At 44.9% G+C, this 21301-nt stretch overlaps 1 protein-coding gene across 1 annotated transcript; it reads right to left on the reverse strand.

The window, feature by feature from the left end:
- Positions 1-3798: 3798 nt before the first annotated feature.
- Chgb (chromogranin B) lies at positions 3799-16681 on the reverse strand. Its single transcript, XM_055607044.1, has 5 exons — positions 16471-16681; positions 12205-12251; positions 11710-11803; positions 4727-6495; positions 3799-4122 (listed from the first exon to the last, which is right to left on the reverse strand). The coding sequence occupies exons 1-5, from the start codon at positions 16517-16519 to the stop codon at positions 4045-4047; spliced, it is 2037 nt and encodes a 678-aa protein (XP_055463019.1). The 5' UTR covers positions 16520-16681; the 3' UTR covers positions 3799-4044.
- Between the last annotated feature and the right edge of the window lie 4620 nt (positions 16682-21301).

A 21301-nucleotide genomic window follows, 5' to 3' on the forward strand; every position in this document is an offset into this window, starting at 1 on the left:
ACATGTCACTTTTAAGCCACAACCTTTTTCTCATGGGTTCCTGGCCATCACATAAAATCTATTTGTTCCAACTTTAAAAGTCTTTAACATTTCCAACACTTTAATTTTACATTATTTATTGCATGTTTGTGTGCAAGCATGGGTGTAACTGTTCATGTGGAGGTAGAGGACAATTGGCAAGAGTTGGTTCTCTCTTTCCATCGTGTAGATTGTGAGTATCGGACTCAGGCCAACATGCTTGAGGGCAAGAGCCTTTACCTGCTGAGCCCTCTTTCTGTTTTTCCAACACTGTTTCAAAGTCCAGGCCTCACCTGAGACTCACGGCAATCCTGTAACTGTGAGCGCCTATGCACTCAGGAGGCAGAAGATCCATAATTGTAATACAGTTACATAGAGTAAAGCATTCATATTCCAAGAGACTGCACTTAACAAACACCAAATCCTGGTGCTCCATATCTAGCACTTGGGACTCAGGATAAGATTGTTTGGGCTCCAAGGGACTTAAGCAGTCCCTCCCCCTCTACTGTCCAGAGCACATGCAGTCTCCTGAACCATCTTCGTTGCATGCAGCTTTCCTCCCCAGATGTCTGACGGTTCTGGCATGTCCAGCATCCTAGAGTCTCCAGTAAAACTTGGGCTTAATCTTCACAGCTTCACACAATGGCTTCTTTCTTTGCTGGGATTCTGACTGCCACACATTGCGTGATCTCAACAGCTCTCTAAAACCAGAGTAAGGCATCATGATCTCTTCAAGCTTGCATGTTTTATCCTGCAAAACCAGTGCCACGATAATGTTGCCAAGTTCTGCTGTCAGCATGGAATGGAGTTGGCTACATTTTAACAGGTGCAGCAGCCTGTGTCTCCTAACCCTGGAGAGATACTCTTCTAGGAAGTTGCTGTTCCAGAGCAGGGAACCCACTTTAGCATCCTAGGTTAAAGTTCTCTCCTTTCAAGTAAGTTTGCTTTTTCAAAATATGGAGCCTTCAGTGGGTGGGGTCTTGCCCTCATGACAACATCCAGTGGACCCAGTGTCAAGATTCCTCTTTACCAGTTACAACCAGTTACAAGGCAGTGCTTCTTAAACGCTTGCCATGGGTTCAACTGTAAACTTGTTCTGGCCACCTTGACAAATTGGATATATTTTGTATCTTTCTTCCCAACCGGTTGTTCCTTTTCACTGTAGAACCAGAAAATAGTAGTAACTAACAACCATGTCGCAAACTGAACACTAGCCTGCCTTGAAACTTCCTCCATCAAAGAAGTCAGTCCATTAGGCTTTAAATTGGTCTTATGCAAATTCTCAGAACCCAGCCAGAATGCAGCCAGATCCTGTGGCAGAACATTACACAAATGGCCTCTTAGCCCAATTCCTGGTTTCTTGTTCCCCTTTGAAATCCCATGAGCTAAACCTCTACTTTCTAGGTTTCTCACCATATTCATGAATCCTAGACTCCCACTAGAATGCTTCATTTGGCTCTGCTTACAGCACTCTAAGGATCTTTTAGCCCAAAGTTTCAAACACTTAGACATTCCTCCTGCAAATCAGTCTCTTAGACCTAAGAACCACATAATTAGGTTTATGGCAATAACAGCTTCACTTCTTTTTAAATTTTTTATTTTAATTTTTTTCACAATTTATTCATTATATATCCCAATTGAAGCCCCCTCCCTCAACTCCCCCCAGTTCCACTTCCATCCCTCTTCCCACCTATCCCCTCCCCCTAGTCCACTGAAAGGGGAGTTCTCCACCATTGCCATCTGCCCATAGCTTGTTAAGTCTCGTCAGGACTGCCTGGACCCTCTTCCTCTGTGACCTGGCAAGGGCACATCACCAGGGGCACGTGATCGAAGAGCAAGCATCCGGTAGAGGCAGCCCCATCTCCCCTCACTCTGAGACCCACATGGAGACTGAGCTGCCAATAGGCTACATCTGAGCAGGGGGTCTAGGTCCTCTCCATGTATGGTCCTTGGTTGGTGCATCAGTATCTGCAGAACCCTCTGGGCTCATTTTTTTTTTTTTTTTTTTTTTTTTTTAGCTTTGTTGGTCTTCTTATGGGGCTCCTGTCCCCTCCATGTCTTTCTATCCTCACATTCCTCTTCTTCCATGAGACTCCCTGTACCCTGGTCCTGATCTCACCGCCAGGAAGAAAGACCCCAGAGAAGAGACAGTAAGAAAGCTTCCTGAAATATGTGCCTGTGTTTAGAACTATTTGCACAGCACCAGTTGACTCGGCCCCTGTGTAATAAGGTCTCAGTTTGTTTGGTGTTAATCTGTGAAGGATCTGACTGAATTAGTATAGCATGTCTCAGTTTACCAGAGGAGGAGAACCAGGTCTCCGGTGTTAATAAAAATTACCCTCAGACATGCTGCCACCTTCCAGAAAACAATAAAAAAATAGCCTAGCCAAGGCTGCCACTGTTGAGAAATGAGGTGGTTAAAGAGGGAGAAGGGGATTGTCCGATTGCCTTGGGACAAGAAGCTACAAAGACAATAAGAGCGGAGGCCGACATTACCTATGCCATTGGTCCACAGCAGGCACAAGGCCGAGTGTTTCACATAAACTCTTTTTAGAAATAACCTTGGGAGACCAGCCATGGTGGTTCATGCTTGTAATCCCAGTGAGATTTCCCACCCATTTCTCCCTGCTGTCAGACTTGTTGATGCTAACATCAACTTTGATCATTATGATCTAATTCCAAATGCTAAAGAGGGAAAACAACTCTCTCGAAGCCACACAACAGAAGTCATGCAATAGAGTCAGAGCTCTGAATACATGGTAGAAATCTGGCAAGTACCAAGGGAAGTACAGGGATAGTGTGCTGGTGTTCTTATTCTCAATCCAGAGTTCTTTCCACTATCAAGGCCTTGTCTTCAGCCTGGTCCTTAACTGTTCACCCCTAGAGGTCTCTGGTTTGCAGGAATCTAATTATTTGCATTTCTAAGATTTCCAGGCTATTGCTTAGGCTGGCCCTGACCTGCAAGGCCAATCTGCCTCAGCCTCGCAGGTAGCCACCTATGAACGTGAGCTACTGTAGACAGCCAGTAAGGGGATTTGCCTGTGTTTCTGTTGTGTACTGTCCCCCTCTATGCCCCTTGCCAGTCTTTTTCAGTCCTGATTTTGGAACCCAGAGTATCATACACGCTGGATAAGGCCTCTACAGTAAGCTGTCTCCTCTCTCTCCTACTTTGCAGAATTTTATTTGTTTTTTTATTATACAGTATTCTGCCTGCATGTATGCCTGTTGCCAGAAGAGGGCACCAGATCTCACTATAGATGGTTGTGAGCCACCATGTGGTTGCTGGGAATTGAACTCAGGACCTTTAGAAGAGCAGCCAGTGTTCTTAACCTCTGAGCCATCTCTCCAGCCCCCTCAGAATTTTAAAAGTTATATTTTGGGCTACTGAAATAGCTTGCTAGGTAAAGCCCTTGCTACCAAGTCAGTCGACCTGATTTTTCAGTCTCAGAGAACCAACTCATGAAGGTTGTTCACTGATTAACCGCCCCTGCCACACATAAAATGAACACATAAAATGCAATAAAAATTTAAGTTAACATATAGAATGGGCTCTTCGAGTCTGTGTGATCTCTGTTAGCCTGGGGTCGGGACAGATGTTTTATTCTCGCTCTCTTTCTTTATATCCTGCAATATTTTGCTTCAAAAACCTTGCTTTTTTTCTGTTATACATTTAAAGACCAACAAATTCTAATGCTATCTTTGAGAATATACTTAGAGAAATGGACTTCAAAATCACACCCTTCCTAAGTAACCCCCAGAAAGCTAAGAACCAAGAAGAACTCTGTTTCGGGTAAATCCTTTATTGTTTATGTTCCAAAGACAGCAATGGTCATTGTCACAGGCATAAGAACATCTATTTTGCAGGAAGAATGTGCTACAAGTCATACTAGTCACACAGCGTCAGCATTCTGGCAGAGATGGGTGATATTTCCAACTGCATCGGACACTTAATAAACAATAAACTCTGCTTTCTGTGTTTGGGTGATTCAATGGCGTCTTTCAGTGAACGGCCGGTCTCTCCTACTGTCAGCCCCGGTGGCTGAACTTTTCTGCTATCTTCTGCAGTTCCAGATCCATGGCAGCCAAGTTGTCCAGTTCCTTTCTCTGGGAAACAGAAAAGTGGAGCACTGAGGTCAGTTCCTACTGCTCCTGTTCAGGGTGCTCTAAGGAGAACGGGGAATGGTAGGGACTGTGGAGGCTGCCTGAGTCAGCCAACATCAGGGATCTCCAGAGTGTGCTCTCCTGACCAACAGACTGGGCACCCCAAGAAACTGCCCAGGAATAAGGATTCCTGGGTCCCCTCTAAAACTGCTGAATGAGAAACTCTGGGAGTCGGAAATCCCTGTGACTCTAAGGTACTTTCAAGCACCCCCTGACACGATCAAATTAGGTAAAGGCGCTGTTTGGGTGGTCTGCATGTGCATTGGGATCATATGGCAGGCACCAGGTGCTCCTCAGACAGAGTCTCTGGGATTGGATCCCAGACACAGCAGTATTCCTAGTTCACTAAGCAAGACATGAAAACACAGTGAGAGAGAAAGGACAGGGATAGGCTTGATGGTGACTGGAAAACAGCCCTGCTCTGTGCCTAGGGTATCACGTTCTCACAGTGAGATTTCCCACCCGTTTTTCCCCGTTGTCAGACATGTTGACATGCTAGCATTGATCATCATCATCATCTAATTTAAGCAAAAGCCTCAAACTGTACCTCTTCCTCAGTCAGAACTCTCTGGTCAGCCCTGGCCTTTCCATCTGCGGCCTCCTGCTGAGGTCCCATCTGCTCCTCAGAGTCATAGAAGTCGGGAAATTCGGCTGCCTTCTTCCTGTACTGGAGGAGCTGGTCCAGCTCAGCCACTCCGCCATATTGCCTTTTCAAGTCCAGGGGAGGCATCCTGGCAAAGCTTCTCTTCTCATATCCCCAATTCACATCCTCGGAGAAGGGCCTTTTCTCCCACCAGTCATAGCTGTACTCTGGGAAGAAACTCTTCTCGGTCAAGGTCAACCCATTTCCATCTTCACCTTCAACCCCAAGAAAACGGTCATCTGGGTTGTCCTTTTTCTCAAAGTCACCGTTCTTCCACTGGAGAGGGTCAAAGTACGGGTTGAACAGCGCCCCTAACCGCTTTCTCTTTTCAGTGGTGGGATAGAGTGCATATTGTCTGTCTGGAAACATGACTTCCTCCCTGCTTTCTTCTGGTTCTAACAGCTCTTCCTGCTGCCACCATTTCCCTTGGTCTCCTTCTTCACCGTAGCTGAGGTAGCTTTTCTCCTGTTCTTGCCATTTTCTCTGTGAATGCCCTTTTGCCTTATCTATGGGGCTTTCAGGAACAGGGAGGTGCCCTTCATCCAGGAACCTTTTCTCTTCTCTGGTGTCAGGAGCAGAATAGGCAGCTGGCTCACCACCCCTGCCTCTGTGTTGGCGTCCCTTTGCCCTCTCATAGCCTCTCTCCTCCTCAGTTTCTTCACTGTATCTACTTGCAGTGCTTTCAAGTTCAGAGTTGGGGTGGTTTGTCTTGTACTCCATTTCCTGGCTCTCCTCGCTGTGAGGCCTTGGAGCCCTCTCCTCTTCACTTCCTCTGCCTCCATACAGTGGTCCCTGAAGGCCCTCAGAACCCTGGAAACCCGGATGGCTTCTCATTTCTTCCCCATATTCAGGTTCTTCTTCTGAAGCCCTGTAGTGTGTTGGGCGGTGACCCCTCTGTTCCCCTAAGCTGGCTGTGCTCACATCTGCCTCCTCTGACTCCTCAGGAGCACGCCTCCTTCCCTCAGACAGAGGATGCCCTTCTTGAGACAACTTGCTGGGCCGGCTTCTCCCATGGTGGTGTCTGGGCCATCGTTTGGCTACTTCAGAGGCTTCATCTTCCTCCTCTTCCTCAGAGTCTTCTTGGCTCTCCTTGTGGTTGCTAAGCTCCTGGAGTTTCTCCTGTGTCCTTGCCTCCTCCCCACTCTCCTGGCTGCTCTGCTCCCTGCTGTGTGTCTTCTCAGAGAGCCCCATAGAGCGTGCATCTGCTCTGGCCACTGACTCCTCTTGTTTCTTAGCTGTAGCCTCGCTTCTTTTGTTGGAGAAGGTGCTCTGTTTCTCTCCAGAATCTTCAAGGTGTTTCTCTTCACCAGCATCTTCCCTGTGCTCTCCTTTTGGGATATCCTTGCCTTCCTTTTCTTCTCTTCCTTCCTCCCTTTCCTCTCCACCCCTCTCTTCCGAAAGCTGTATCTTTGCTTCTTTGGACACTTGTTGGTTGGAGGTGCGGAGACTGCCCTGGGGTTCACCCACTACCTCTCGGCTGTGTCCGCCTTCTCCTGTCCACTTCTCACTATCTGCCTTTGTCTGGCCTTGAGCATCTTCTTCTGGAGCTCCTGTTTCCTCCCTACCGGAGGGCCCGTGGGCTAATGAGGCACCCACTGGGTCTCTTAGCAATCGTACTGCAAACTTCGTGTTCTCATTTTCACCTTTCTCTTCATCTTTGTCTTCTTTCCCACCTAGAATGAAAACATAGAAGTAAATACAACCTCAGAAATGCTTGAGGATCAAGTGCCAGCCTCAGTGATCACTACAAATCCTGAGGCCCCTGGAAAATGGGTCCATAACCATAATCAAAGGATATGTTCCGTTCTTTGAAAAGCTGATGTTACGGAAGTTCTTTGACTGAGTTTAATTCTAATGAGCTCTCGACATGTCTACGTTTTCACACTACCTGCCCAGCTTCTCTCTTTGTGACTGCCAATAATCAGGTTGAAATTCCCATGTAACTTCAGGAAAGACTGAAATTCAGAACCAGAAGGACTCTTACAATTGATCCAGTTCAGCCTCCTTGTTTTACAGGTATAAAAGACATGGAGACTCAAGAGTGATAAAATTCCTGGCCATTCTTTCCATATTTGAGTACATTGGAAAGGTTAGCTTTGTGTAAATGAAGGGCTCTAACTATAATCCAACTAAATAACATTAAGTAGCAAAAATAGCAACTATTAAGATTCAAAGAAGGATTCAAAACTTATTCATCAGACTTTATTCTTCAGTCAATTGTGTGGACCCTATCCAGCAGGAAATAACAGCTTAACTTAGCTCAGTCATGTGCACTGCATTTCATCCTACCACAGACTGTGGATGTCCCAGTGGTCCTACACCACCTTATCAAGTGGTGATGCCATAGCCCTCTTGATTTCCATAAGTGCCTTTAGTGGTGTTTGTATAGCAAGAAGATGCCCTAACAATGCCCTTCTCAAGAATCATTAAATGACGTGTGGCTGCAACTGGTGATAAGAATGGAAAGGGCCTCTATTCATCTTCACTTGGGTCCCACCCAAGCCGCATATTGTTTGATGCTGAGAATAAGTTTCAGTGCCGTGGGCTGTCTCTGAGTTTCATGAGTCAGCAGCAGATGACAGAACTGACATTTGCTGCTCTCTTCCATCTTTCCAAATGTCAGTAAGTCCTTTACTACATCCTCCCAAGGAACTCTATGAAAAGAGATGTGGAGGTCACACTGTCTTTGTTGTTAGTTGGGAAGGCTTAGATTCCAACCTCCTCCACCAAGTTCAGATAGAAGACCTGGAGCCAAGGCCACTGGCAGTTAAAGGTCAACATCAGCACCATCTATCATGGGAGCCATTAGCTCCTTGTGGTTATGGAACGCTTGAGATGTGGTTTGACGAACTAAAACCTACTATACACACCAGATGCCCAAGATATCATACGAGAGAGGGAGAGAGAGAGAGAGAGAGAGAATGTAATAAAATAACATTTTTGATATTTATTGAGTGGATAAAGTAGATAAAATGAGATACACATTTGACATTAATTTCACTTGTGTCTTTTAACTTCTTAAATATGTCCACTAGAAAATTTGAAACTGTATTTGTAGTTCATACTATATTTCTTTTGAACAGCACTGATGGGCCTCTTTGTTTTTAGACAGGGGTTTATTATTCGTTAATAGGGAGAGCTTAGAAAGCAAGCAAGCATAGCAGGAGCAGATCTCGTGAGTCACATTGAACTGATCTTTACAAAGGTTTGTGCCTCTCTGTGAAAGCACAGCCTGTCGTGGTAACGATGCTCTCATACTCACAGGCTGCAGGGGATGTCTCTGGTCTTCTATACGTGGGCCTTTGAGCGGCAGCTCATTTGTCACAGCCCGGCGCCATGTAAGAGCTCAGGGTGACGTCAGGGGCATTATGAGGCCAACTTGGGCTACAAAGTGAATTTAAGACTAGCCTGAATAACAAACAATCCTTGTCAAAGAGAGAGGTGGGGGAGGAAGGAAGGAAGGAAGGAAGGAAGGAAGGAAGGAAGGAAGGAAGGAAGGAAGGAAGAGAAAAGGTCCCATGGTATTACATACAGTGCTGGGGCAGAGCTAATTAGGCACAAGTAAGCAAGGAGACTTTGGGTGGCGGCCTTGGCTCCCTGTGTCCCCTTTCCAAATTCTTATGTTGAGATACTATTCGCTGCTATGATGGTTTGGAGAGCTGAGGAGCTGGACGTTCTTAAGTCCCACATGGAGCCCTCGTGATGAGAGCAGGGTCCTAACAAGGGGACACAGGAGAGCCATAACTTTCCTTCACTTAGGAGGACATGTTAAAAAGATGGTGAGGTGGCCAAAAAGTGGGACCTGACCTTGATCTTGTATACTAGCTGCTACAACTATGAGAAATCAGTGTGTATTGTTTAAGCCAATGGGTCTGTGACAGTTGCCTGTAGCTTTCACAGCTGCCACAGGCAGGTAGATTCTCATGTCATTCTCAGAAACTGCTGGAGGACAGTGGAGGCCACATGCTCTTCCTTTTACCTGATTTAGGGGCTGAGGTATCTTAAGTGTCAAGAACAGAAGTATTTTTATTTGTTCTGTGTTAAATGTGTACTGCCTATAGCAGCTTGTGCCTGGAGCTGAACACTCCTGCCTAAATTTAGCTCTAAGCCCAGCAGGTGAGATGGGGGAAGGCTGATTAGAAGTCTTAGCCAATCTGTAACCAAAGCGTGACACTCACTCTTGCTTCCGGGTAAAAGGGAAGAATATTTCATCCATCGTGTTGCAAAGCTAACCAATTCAACCATGGTCAACCCTAGCCAGAGAAATCTCGTACCTGGTAAGAAACCAGGAATTTTCTAAGGCCTCTTTAAGCCAAAAAACAAACAAACAAAAAAACCCCAAAACAACAACAAAAATTCTTCAATTCTTTCCTTCTCCCCAAATACTTATTTGTTCAGGAGGATACAGGAGAGTGGGAGTACAGAGGAGGCTTGGATGGAACACAGGCCAAACAGAGCATTTCCTTCACTCAGCTCGGCATTCCAGGCTGCCCGTTGGGTTAGGAGAAAGACTAGGGCCAAGACAGAGAAAACTACAACAGGACAGAATGGTGTGGCCCAGAACTGAGTTCCCTGTGACCTCACTTCAGAGGCGATATCTAAATAGCAGGTGTCACAATAAATAATCAAAATGTTAAGCAGGTGGTGCACATCTTTAATCCCAGCACCTGGGGAGAAAGAGGCAGGTGGATCTCTGTGAGTTTAAAGCCAACCTCCTGTTTACATAGTGAATTCCACACTGGTCAGAACCACACAGTAAGACACAGTAAGATCCTGTCAATAAATAAATAAATAAATAAATAAATAAATAAATAAATAAATAAATAAATAAGTGGAAAGAAAACATAGACAGGTACACAGACGAACAGAGATAGATAGATAGATAGATAGATAGATAGATAGATAGATAGATAGACAGACAGACAATTAGCTTGAGATTTAACTCAGTGGTGAAATGTTTACACAGCCCCAGTGTGGCCCTAGGCTTGATCTTCACCACCACCAAACAAAAACAAAGAAAAATTCAAATTCTTAACTTCCTTTGAAAATATGCAAGGTCTGAACAGCAGCATATGGTAACAGTGTATAGCTCTCCCCCAAAGGAGGAGCGCTTAGCAGGACAAACTCCTGAGAACCCCTTCCCCCCACACCCTGCTGTGCGGCTCTTCTGCTCTGAGTCCTTCTTGACCCCTGTGGTTTCATATCTAGCCTGGGTGACACTTGAAGCTGCAATCCCAGAGGAGCACTTCCGTCCTCCTGGCCCTCCTGCTTGTATCTGTTCGGTGTTCTCGTTAGAGATCTGAGTCAGTTGTTTGCTCTTGGAACAGGAACAACATACACCTAACGTCTGAGGGCAGAGCTGCCAAGCTGGGATTACGGTGGCAACAGCTTGAGCGCTAAGGACCTGAATTTGGAGACAAGAAGAGTGTGGCACTCGGTGACTTTCTCCTGAGCAGTCGTGGCTATCTGCTGACCTTATGTGCCAGACCCTTCCCTTTGTACCAATCCAGTAAATGAAGCCGGGGAGAGGGCGGCTACAGAACTGATGGCCCAGAGTAGCAGGATTTGCTTCCTGCGATCACTTGGAACCCCCTGCCTCTACAGGCAGAAAATAAATTCAAAAAACGCAGAAGTGCCTTGCCTGGAGCGGGATAGGGAGGCTTCTATTCATTGTGTAGTGAGGCTCCTCACGGCTCATAACACCCCATACCCGCCACGATTCTGAGGCAGAGTGAGTTAACCCAGGTTACTCTGAGCCAATTGTCCATGGTTGTTGTTGAATCATTTTGTGCATGAACCCTCATGTACTGCAACCACAGTATTGTAGTATCATGTACTACAACCGCCTTGTATTGAGAAATCTTAAAGGTAAAAAGAAAGAACTGGCCGTTTCCAGCTTAACTCAAACCTCCAGAGCAGTTCACCAGAGCAGGGTTTCTTTGAACTGGCTTGACTTCCCAAATGACAAGGACTGTATAGAGCTTTGTAAGAACTGATAATAGGGGCTGGAGAGATGGCTCAGAGGTTGAGAGCACTGTCTACTCTTCCAGAGGTCCTGAGTTCAATTCCCCCCAACCACATGGTGGCTCACAACCATCTACAATGAGATCTGGCGCCCTCTTCTGATGTGAAAGCATACATGCAGATATTGTATTGTACACATAATAAATAAATAATTTAAAAAAGAACTGATAACAGGAGATACAGCTTATGTCACTGTTCAAACTTTGTTTTCCATAGAAGCTCTTTAGTACAGACAAAATACTCCGCTAGCCTCGGAACAAGTCTTCAGTTTTGCCCTCCCTTCTCCTTTTGACACTCTTTCAGTCACGCCCTCATCTACCCATGCCTCTCCCCACCCAAATGAAGACCTATTTTAAATTTTTTAAAATATGAACTCAAGGAATTTCTTTAAATTTGTATGTTATTTTTATTTTATGTGCACCAGCGTTTTTGCCTGTTCTATGCCTGTGAGGGTGTCAGATCCCTGGAACTAGAGTTACAGACAGTTGTGAGCTGCCATGTGGGTGCTGGGAGTTGAACCCTGGTCTTCTTGCAAGAACAGCCAGTGTCTTAACCATTGAGCCATCTCTCCAACCCTGAGGAAATCAAGGAATTTAAGAACTAACAGATAGCTCAAAGACTACAGTCAACCTCAATTTCCCTTTTGCAAAAAAAATAAGTCTAGAGGAAAGAAAGGATCTTCCCCACTGTCAGACAATTACTAAGGAACCAGAAATCATATCACTGTCTCTCCAGGTACCAGTCCAATCAATCAACACTATCTGTTGAATTATACCACAAGGATGCATTTGCAGGCAAAGTGGAGGCTTCAGGGAGAGGAGTCACTGCAGGCACAAAGGTCTTTCTGAAGTATGGACACTTACTCTTCTTCAGGACTTGCCGGCACTCAGGGGTAATTGTTGGAACACTGGACTTGGACAGGGCATTTGAGAGGACTTCAATGATACATCGAGTCACCTGTGAGAGAGCACAAAAGCAGGTTGGAAAGCTGTTGTCACCAGACCGCTGTTCAACCAGGAGCACCTGTCACAGGAGGCCTAAGCACATGACTGGAAGGGGTGAAGATCCTCAGGGCAGAGGACCAGAGGACCGTGAGGAAGCCTCCAAGGTACTACACTGCACAATAGAAGGGAAATAAAGGCCCACTTGTAAGCAGGCTAGAGGGGAATTGCCTCTGTCCTCAGGAAGAGTGAATCCTCTGGGAATGTGTGTGTTTACTACAGGAGGGACATCATTTATCCCAGGTTCTAAGGAACAAAACTTTGTCTTTGTGAGAGACCATAGGGGAGGGTGCTGTCAAAGGGAGTGAGGCAGTCCAGCGTGTACAAGCAAGTCAAGACTCTAACACCTCAACTTACCATTTCTTCATTGTGATTCCTGTTATCCACCGGAACTGAGCGGACAGCTTTGAAGGAAAAAAATGGAAAATGTTGAGTTGATTTCTTGGAGGCTGAACGAACCAAGTTTGTAAAATCTCCCTGTTTTCGTTGACGGGGATGCAGAGCGAGTACTTCAAAGAACCCAGAGTTGGCATGACAATGGTCATCGTTCCTAGTTGCTGTACACGTGTGCGCATGTACATACATGTGTGCCTACACAAACATACACAGTTGTTTCCCCCAGCAATGCCTTAAATATACTTGGAAACAAATGCTGTCTTACAGGCAAGATAAATCAAATCCAGATCACATCTGAGGAAGCGCTTAAGTTTTGGCAGTTTGCCATGTCTTGTGCTAGTTACACAGACGTCCTGTATTTGTGAAAATTTTGTTAAGCTGTACACTCACTCTATACAGTTTTCTACATTCTGTGCTATAATAACTTTAAAAAAAATCAAGATAGAATCAGGTCCCCTCCGCAATCCCTTCCCTCTGTCTATACTGAATGGCTACAGATCTGTGGCTCTCTCTCTCTCTGACTACTCCTGTTCTCAAGGAAATATCCTCCCCTAAACTCACTTCATAAAAACACAGATATTAAAGGATAGGCATGGAGGTGCACAGCTTTAATTACAGCACTCAGAAGTGTGTGTTGGGGGGAAGAGCAGGATCTCTGTGAGTGAACAAGGCCAGCTTAGTCTACAGGATTTCCAAGACTTCACAGAGAGACCCTATCTCAAAAAAAAAAAAAAAGTCAACCTCAACAGCAAAAAACATGGGTATTAGATTATAAATCACCCAAGACCTTTACTTAGCAGTTTGCTTCTGCATTTGTTTCAGTGCTATAATGTTCTGCATTGTATACAATTGTGTAAACACCACTAGAAGTATCAAGTTCTCTAGCACATTGTTGAGCTTAGAGTATCCAAACTGGCATTTAACCGCTGGTGCAGGACAATATGTTTCAAAGGAAAAAAATAGTGCTCCAGATTTTATGGGATTCTGCCTGATTTAAATCAGCATTTGAAGCAACTTTGTTATTCAGTGACTAGCATTTGCCTGTGTCTTGTCTTCCCTCTTCCAATGCTGCTTCATTCTTTTACCTTCCACTTTCCCTTTGTTATGTCCAATCACTTCTGTTAGAGAAGCTCAAAGCCTTGCCCACTCTCCCATCTCTACAGTACAGACATCACCATGCTGGAAGAAACTCAAAGAGGAGAGATTTCTTCTTGGTCCCCAGAACCGAAGACCTAGCTAGGGCAAGAGCCAAATCCTCAGATATCAGACACAAAAGCTACTCAAATGCAGTTTATTTATAACCAGCACCATCATCTTTCTGCCAAATTGTTTGCTTTCCAAGCTTCTTCAAACGATCACAGCCATTGCCTATCAACCCAGAAATAAAATACATGGGGCGTGGGCTATATCTCAGGGGTAGAGCAGTTTCCGAGCATGCGTGAGGTCTTAAGTTTTACCCTCTGCACCAAGTAAAAGAGGAGGTGAGGGGACCTTCTCTCACAAGCTTACTAAACTGTTTTCAGGGACCCATTGTTATCCAACTTTATTGACATCATTTAAGTGTTTGTACCTGATACGGTGGTACACACCTATAATCCCAGCACTCAGGGAGGCAGAGACAGGCAGATTGTTATGAGTTAGAGGCCAGCCTGGTCGACAAAGCAAGTCCAGCACAGCCAAGGCAAAACAGAGAAACCTTGTCTCGGAAAAAAAAAAAAAAAAAAAAGTTTGAAAAGTGCCTAGTTATGAAGAAAGCCTTCAAGTTATTCCTCAAATGTAGGTCAGACAAAACCTCCTTAGCTTTGAGGGTTTTGTTGTTTTCCCTTTTCATCAGTGCTAAAGACTGACATGACAGGCTGTCGCGCCCCAGGTAAGCCCAGCCCCAACGCAGAGCCAGCCTTTTGTGCTGCAAATGACAGCTACTTTGAGAACATACTCACTTTTGCACTTTCCTTTTTTTCACCTGAAATCTGTGAACTTCTCTGGAAAGAGTAACTATGGAAGAATTACTCCCCTGATGACTGAAGAGCCACCCGGACCTTCTGTGTCAGTGCAGCCCAACATACACCCTCTGTCTGTTATTTGCCCAATATAAAGTAAGTACTTTACCCATACTGCCAGAGTATTAACCGTTGTCAGATCTGATGGGCAAGGGCTGTCTCATCGTCCTAAGCAATTAGCAACTTACAACTTACTATTACAGAGCACCCCGGTTTCCCCAGGGAGGCTCCTCAGACTCTGCTCACTAGGAAGGAACTAGGGTCTTATTATGGAGCTGCAATGTGTGCCTTGGTGAGACTAAGTGATGTTCATTTCTTCCAAAGGCATCTCTGATAGCAAAGTAATAGCTAAAGATATACTGAGTCCCCTCAACTGGCTTAACTTATCTTGTAGCAAATAACAAGTAAACATAATGCTTATGAAAGAGTAAAATAATCAAATGGTAATATATATATATCAAATAATAAATCTGAGAGTGTCAGAATCCATAAGACTATTAAGGTTTCATCACAGGTGAAAATTACAGCTGCAAAACAGGTTAAGCATGTTCTTCTGCTAGTGAGCCATGGGCATCCCCAAATTCCACCAAAGTTGCAAGTCAGACAAGATCTGCATAGCAAAAAAATCCTTCATATATTATGGATGTCCTGCCATTGGTCTATTCATATTAATTTTTAAAGCATCAGTTTATTCATAAATGTTTAAAGTATGCAGTACTTACCATAGATAGTGGTGGATCTCCTTCAAGAAGCCCTGAATGGCAGAAAATGAACTAGATGACTCCCTGAGGTCTCTCTATCTATCATGATTTTGCTAAACAACAAATTACTCAAAGTCCCCCTTGCCAGATTTGGGGAGGAGGAGATGAGATACTGAGATACTGTGCTGTCTTTCTGGGGTGATGAGCATGTCCTGAAATTTGATAGTGGAGATGGTTACAGTCTGTGGATAGCTGATACACCGCTGAGTTAGATACTTTTAAGCAGCAGCTGCATGATATGTGAATTATAGCCTAAAATCTGAGAAAGTAGTTAGTATTAAATATAAGCTTTTATTAGAATATTCCTTCATAGGAGGTATGTATATCTTTAACCACCACAGTCAAATTTTACTCACTATTTTGTAATATAAAAGACAATGTAGGATTGTGGCCTCTTAAGCAATGTGTTTCTGAAATACTTTGGACTTGAAGAATTCTCCATTATTCAGTTTGTTTTCTGTAACCAAATTAATAATATGTATTAGCTAGTCATAAGAGTGCTTCTTAAAAATTGAGAACATTGTAAATGCAATAAAGTAAATTACCTTTGACTTTCATTTTGTCAATGAAATCACATTGAGTGATTTCATTCAAGATGAGTGATTCTTGTCTATCAAAAGTTCATATTCATGAAAGGGATATGGACATCTCAATTCTAGTCCGGAATCTCAGTCTCAGAACTGAGCCTCTGAGGCCATTCAGAGAGCCAAAGAAAACTGCTAGCTTAATTTGGCCTTCTACTTACTTTTTAGTATCCCAATACAAACACACTTTTCAAGTCATCAGAGATCACTGAGTAAATGTAGAGTAGTTTGGTACACAACACCACAACCATCCACACAAACTGTCAAATATTAACTCCCTCTGTTTTCATCTTTCAAAACTGACTGAAACATTAAGTTTACTACTCTGGGGGTACTTTTATGGGCATAACACAGTCTTTTTGTGTTTTTTGTTTGTTTTTATTCTAGAGTACAAAAGGAATTATCTAGAACAGCTTCATAAATTCATAAATTAAAAAACGGTCGACTTACACATGAATTACCTCTCTTTAGAAACGTGAATGCATGCTAACCCTGTAAGCACAGACACACGGAGACCTGCGCACACATATACGTCATGCTGAGGAAAATGCATTATATGCACACGGATCTAGTTCTAACTCAGCGTCTTTACAATAATAGAGGAAATTCTGCAGATGTGCCGCCCCCCCCCCCCCCCCCCCCCGTAGTGACACACAGAGAATCAGGCTACAAAGGCTACGGAGAGCCTGGCATCTCTGCAGAAAACACAAAACGCGGCTCTGCTGGCAGGGGTCGCACAGCCCCTGGGGAAAAGCAAGGAAAAGCTTCCCTAGCGCAGAGAGGGGTGAGGCAAAGGACACCCCGGAGAGGGGAGGCGAGGCGGAGGGGAAACCGCGCGCCCGCCAGCGCCGGGAGCTGTCCGAGGTCCTGAAGGTCACTCACCGGCCAGAGCTGCGGCGCCCATGAGGCCGAGGAGCAGGGCCGGCTGCATGGTGCGGCTCGCCAGCGGAGCGCAGGAGGAGCGCGGGCGTGCGGGCTCCGCAGAGCAGCTGCGGCGCGGTGGGCGCGGGCCTGGCTCTTATGGAGGGCAGGCGGGGTGCAGCGCCCGGGGGCGAGCGGCGGGCGGGGGGGCCCTCGCTCAGCTCTGACGTCACGGAGCAGCCCCGGGGCGGCGCCGGCGAGCGGAAGCTCGGGCCGCGCGCGTGGCCGTGCGCTGGGTCCCAGCAGGTGCAGGCAGGGATGCGGGAAGCTGGCCAGGAGAGGCTCGCGCTGCGGCGCCTGCGCTCCAGCTCTCCCCTACCCCTCGCTCAGACCTCGGGGCCTGCAGCCCCCAGTTTGAGGCTGTGGGGTACGTGTGACTCTCAAGTGCGTAAACGACGAGGTCAGCTTTGGGTGTCCTCTGCCAAACGAGGAAGATCCTTTCTTGGTTCAGATGTTCTGTGTTTTCCCATCTATGATTCTGCCGTCTATTTGTGGAGACCTCCTCCCCCATGTGCATAGTTTATTCCGATGGACATTTAAAAAAAAAAAATCAGACAGGCCAAATGGATGCACTATAAAATTCTCTCTTTTAACCTCAATTTCCAAGTTCGGTTTCCTTTGTAAGCACTTTCTGTGGCTTAGGCCGAATTTAGCTTGGAGGATATGTAACCGGTGCTCCTCTCCTACCTCTCCTTCTTTCCCGCAAATGGTAACACTATGTTGCACCTAATGGAAATGTTGGTATTTAACCAGCTCTTCCTAATAGACAATTATTTAGTCTGTTACCCTTTGTATAGCAGACTCTGGGCAGGGGATGGAGTGACCCTCGTAGGAACTAGCACGTCCTTGAAAACCTGTTCATCTTTGCTTGCTTTTAAGTTGAGATAGAAACACGTTTTTAATTATGTGTGCAAGGGAGATGATAACATCTTCCAGATCATTTCTGACGTGGATTCTGTTAGCCTAATAAGGAATCAGGAAAATGTATCAGGCAAGCGTCCTGCCCAGAGAGATGCAATCTGCTCGGATAACAGATTTTGAGGAACAGGGAAGCCTGACTTGAGTTCTCTTTGGTCAAGGTGATGAAGTTGTCTACGGACGCAACAAAGAGAGATTTCCAGCTCCTTTTCCTGAGGCTCAAATTATTTTTGCACATCTGAGTATGCAGATAGATGCACCTTCCTGGAAGATCATTTTACCAAAACTGCAGCTACAGAATATAATATGTTTTAATATTTTTATTTATGGTTTTTTTTTCTGCATTCTTGGGGAGAACACAGGGCCAGGCAAGCACTCTAGTACTGTTCTATATCATCAAATTCAGAATATCAGAAGAGTCTTGAAATGGTATTTCTGAGATGCTGGTAAAATTTGAAAAGACATACAGATTACCTCACCCTATTGTGTTGTAATGGGAGAGTAGAAACTGCAAGAAGCAACATCAGGATTAATATGTGAGGGGCTGGGGATTTGACTCAGCAGGTGCAATGCTTGACATGATGGCCCCAAACCTAAGCAGACCCCAGGCCTTAGCATAACTGTCTCCATGATGGAAGTAGCATTCAGGCTGTAAAACTCAGCACCTACACAGCACCAGAAGCCAAAACTAAAACAAAGGCCTAATCAATCAAAGTCCAAAGTTCTGGGAAAGTCTCTAAATGTTCTAACCATGCTTTTTAGCTTCTGTAGTTGCACTTCTGGCTAATTGTTCTCATTAATAGAAGTATGTCAATCTGGACCAGGATTTTTGTGCTCAAAAGCTCACCCTGAGAAAGGCTCAGAGCTACCCTGAGATCCTGAGAACTCAGTGTGGTTGTTGGGTGCCTTGGCTTTAACCCATGTCTGAACAGTCTTCTCTGGTGAACACCCACAACAATGCAAGCCTGCTCACCGGACACACACACATAAGAGAACTACAAGGGGGTCTAAGAAGATGGCTCAGTGGTTAAGAGCACCTGCTGCACTTCCGAGGACCCAGGTTCAATTCCCAGCACCCACATTATGGCTAACAACCTCCTGCCCATAACTCCAATTCCAAGGGATTTGACCCCTCTTCTGGCCTCCTTGGGAACTGCACAGATGTACACAGACACACTTGTAGGCAAAACTCCCATCCACATAAAAGTAAATAAATCTTTTCAAAACTGTTTTAAAAAGAAAGTAAAATATGAACATAAAAAAAGCCTATTGGAGGGGGCTGGAGAGAGATGGCTCAGAGGTTAAGAGCACTGGCTGTTCTTCCACAGGTCCTGAATTCAGTTCCCAGGAGCCATTGGTGCCCTCTTTTGACATGCAGGCAAAATATTGTATAAATAATAAATAAATCATAAAACACACAAAAGTTATGAAAAAAGGAATTAGACACACACACACAAAGCCCATTGGCAGAGAAAGACTGGGAACTCTGGCCCACCTGGGCTATATGTAACAAGCAGAGAGAAAAGACACAGTATGGCCTCAGCGGAAGAGGATGTGCTTAGTCCTGATGTGACTTGATGTGGTGGGGAAGTTTGATATGGTGTGGGTGGGGAAGAGTTCCTCCTTTCTAGGGAGAAATGGAGAGGGGAAAAGAGAGACTGAAAGGAGAGGAGGGAAGGGGCTACACTTTAAAGTGAATGAACATTTGTGACCCAAAAGAATTTGCTTAAAAGCTCTGTAGAGCAGTGCACACTGGAAACAGGAGATAACTTTGTGTGATGGCTTGCCATTGGTTGAGGCCAGCCTGGACTGCGTAGTGAGCTCCAGGGTAGCCTAGGCTAGGAAGAGAAGAAGAAAGGAGCCAGGGAAGACTGCAGTGTGTGAGAGGTTCTCCCTCCATTGTTGCTACAACTCTTTAAATGTACCAAGTACTGGAGTTACTTAAACCTGCTCTTTCCTTGAAGTATTTGCACACAGGTTTTCCAATACTTTCCTTCTCTTCTTTTCCCCTAGAAAACCATGGGATTAAATCATGTTAAATTTGTCTTTTGGCTGCTCAGGTTAGGCTTGGGCTAAGTTTGTTCCTCATTAAGACAACCTTGGTGAAGGAATGCCTTTTTCGTTCTTGCCTATTAGTCAAGGGCACAGAGGCAGCCCTGCCAGCAGCCAATCATGACGTTCCCTTCTAGATTTCTTTGTACTGGGTTAAAGAGTTCTGGGAGTGGAGTGCCATGATGCACATTTTTGTCTCAGAGGAAAGAAAGGAGGAACACCACAGGAAACATGGCTTAGACGCTGAAGTAGAGATACAATCACAGTGTTTAATGATACCATGGTCCAGCTATCCTGGGAATCCTGTTTTGAGGTGATCCTTTCCTAACTCCCCTATAATTTCATCTTGAAAAAGAAACCAGCATTTGTGTGTGTATGGATATATCTCTAGAGATGAGTAGGCCCTGATGTGCTCTGGTTCAGGCCTGTTTCTCACTAACTCGGTGCTCATTTTCTCCATACTGCATCATTTTAATGACTCACCATCTGATGGCAAAGGTCACCTCATGTTTCTCTTTCAGCTGTCAGCCATTATTAGGGCTTTATACTTCCATACAAAATATCTAATCAATTGTCAGTTTTCACTTACAAACCCTGCTGGGATCTTAACAGAAATGACGCCATACCTATGTAACAATATAAAAGCAGCTGGCATCCTGACAATATTGAAAAGATTTACTTGTTTGATTGCTGATAATATCCTGGATATAATCTTATCTCAAATAGCGCAACAAAATTCCAGGAAAGGAAATAATGGGAAACAGTATTTCCCAGGAATTCTCTCAAAGAACTAAGGGGGACTAAGCACAGCTAGCCCCAGAGGTTAGGATTTAAAGAAAGCATATTTTTGGGGGCTGGAGCACCGTCTGCTGTTCCTAAAGAACCTGGGTTCAGTTCCCAGCACCCACATGGCAGCTCACAACTGACTGTAACTCCAGTTCCAAGGGATCTGACACCTTCACACTAATGCACATAAAATAAAATTGAATAAATTGTTTTTTAAAAAAGAAAAGTGTTGTAGTAAATTTAAAAAAAAAAGTGAGTGTTGAGCTATGTTTATTATTAGCCCTAAGATTATCATGGTGGTATTATCTAACCTGCCATCACAGGTAATAAGACACCTGTTAGATTTTATAATTTACCTTAGGCGGGGCAGACATTTCTACCTACACTGGCTGTCTCAGTAACCTCACCATTCACCTCCTAGCCCCCATCCAATGCCATCCTCCTTAACCATCTTCATCTAAACCCATCCATAATCCCATGGTACTTGCTTGTATTCTTCATCTGGGCCCTTTTATGCCATTATTGGAGTCCTTCCTCCAGGCCCATGTGATTTCCTCTGCACACTAACACACTGTAGTATCCTTCCTCCTCTCTTCCCCTCTGTTCCCTGAGATTCCTCTGTGTTCTAAAGCCTGGGATCCTTAGCCACGCCTACCTCAATCTTCCCTGACCAGGTATAGGCCTTTAATTAACCAATCAGGTATGTCTTAGGCAGGTTTACAAAACAAGGACAGACGTAACTAGGCCTTGACGGCCAGTAACACCCATCAGAACAACCTCCAACAAAAAAGCATAATTTTGTATATGGCTTCTGAGATGATTAGCCTTGAAAATGAAACCAACAAAGGGAATCTGATGGTGAAAATAATACACAGGGTTTAAAAATACTGAGAGAACAGGTAATGAAGTTGAGAAAATCCAGAAGTTAGCAACTACAGGTAGCTGCTACCTCCCTAGGAATGGAAGGCTATATCCACCCTGTAGCCCAGACACAGAAGCCACTTAAGAAGGCAAGATCTGGGGCCCTGGGAAAGGC

The sequence above is a fragment of the Psammomys obesus genome, unplaced genomic scaffold, assembly GCF_907164565.1.
Source record: "Psammomys obesus unplaced genomic scaffold, mPsaObe1.curated_primary_1811, whole genome shotgun sequence".
In the NCBI taxonomy this organism is placed as follows: Eukaryota; Metazoa; Chordata; class Mammalia; order Rodentia; family Muridae; genus Psammomys; species Psammomys obesus.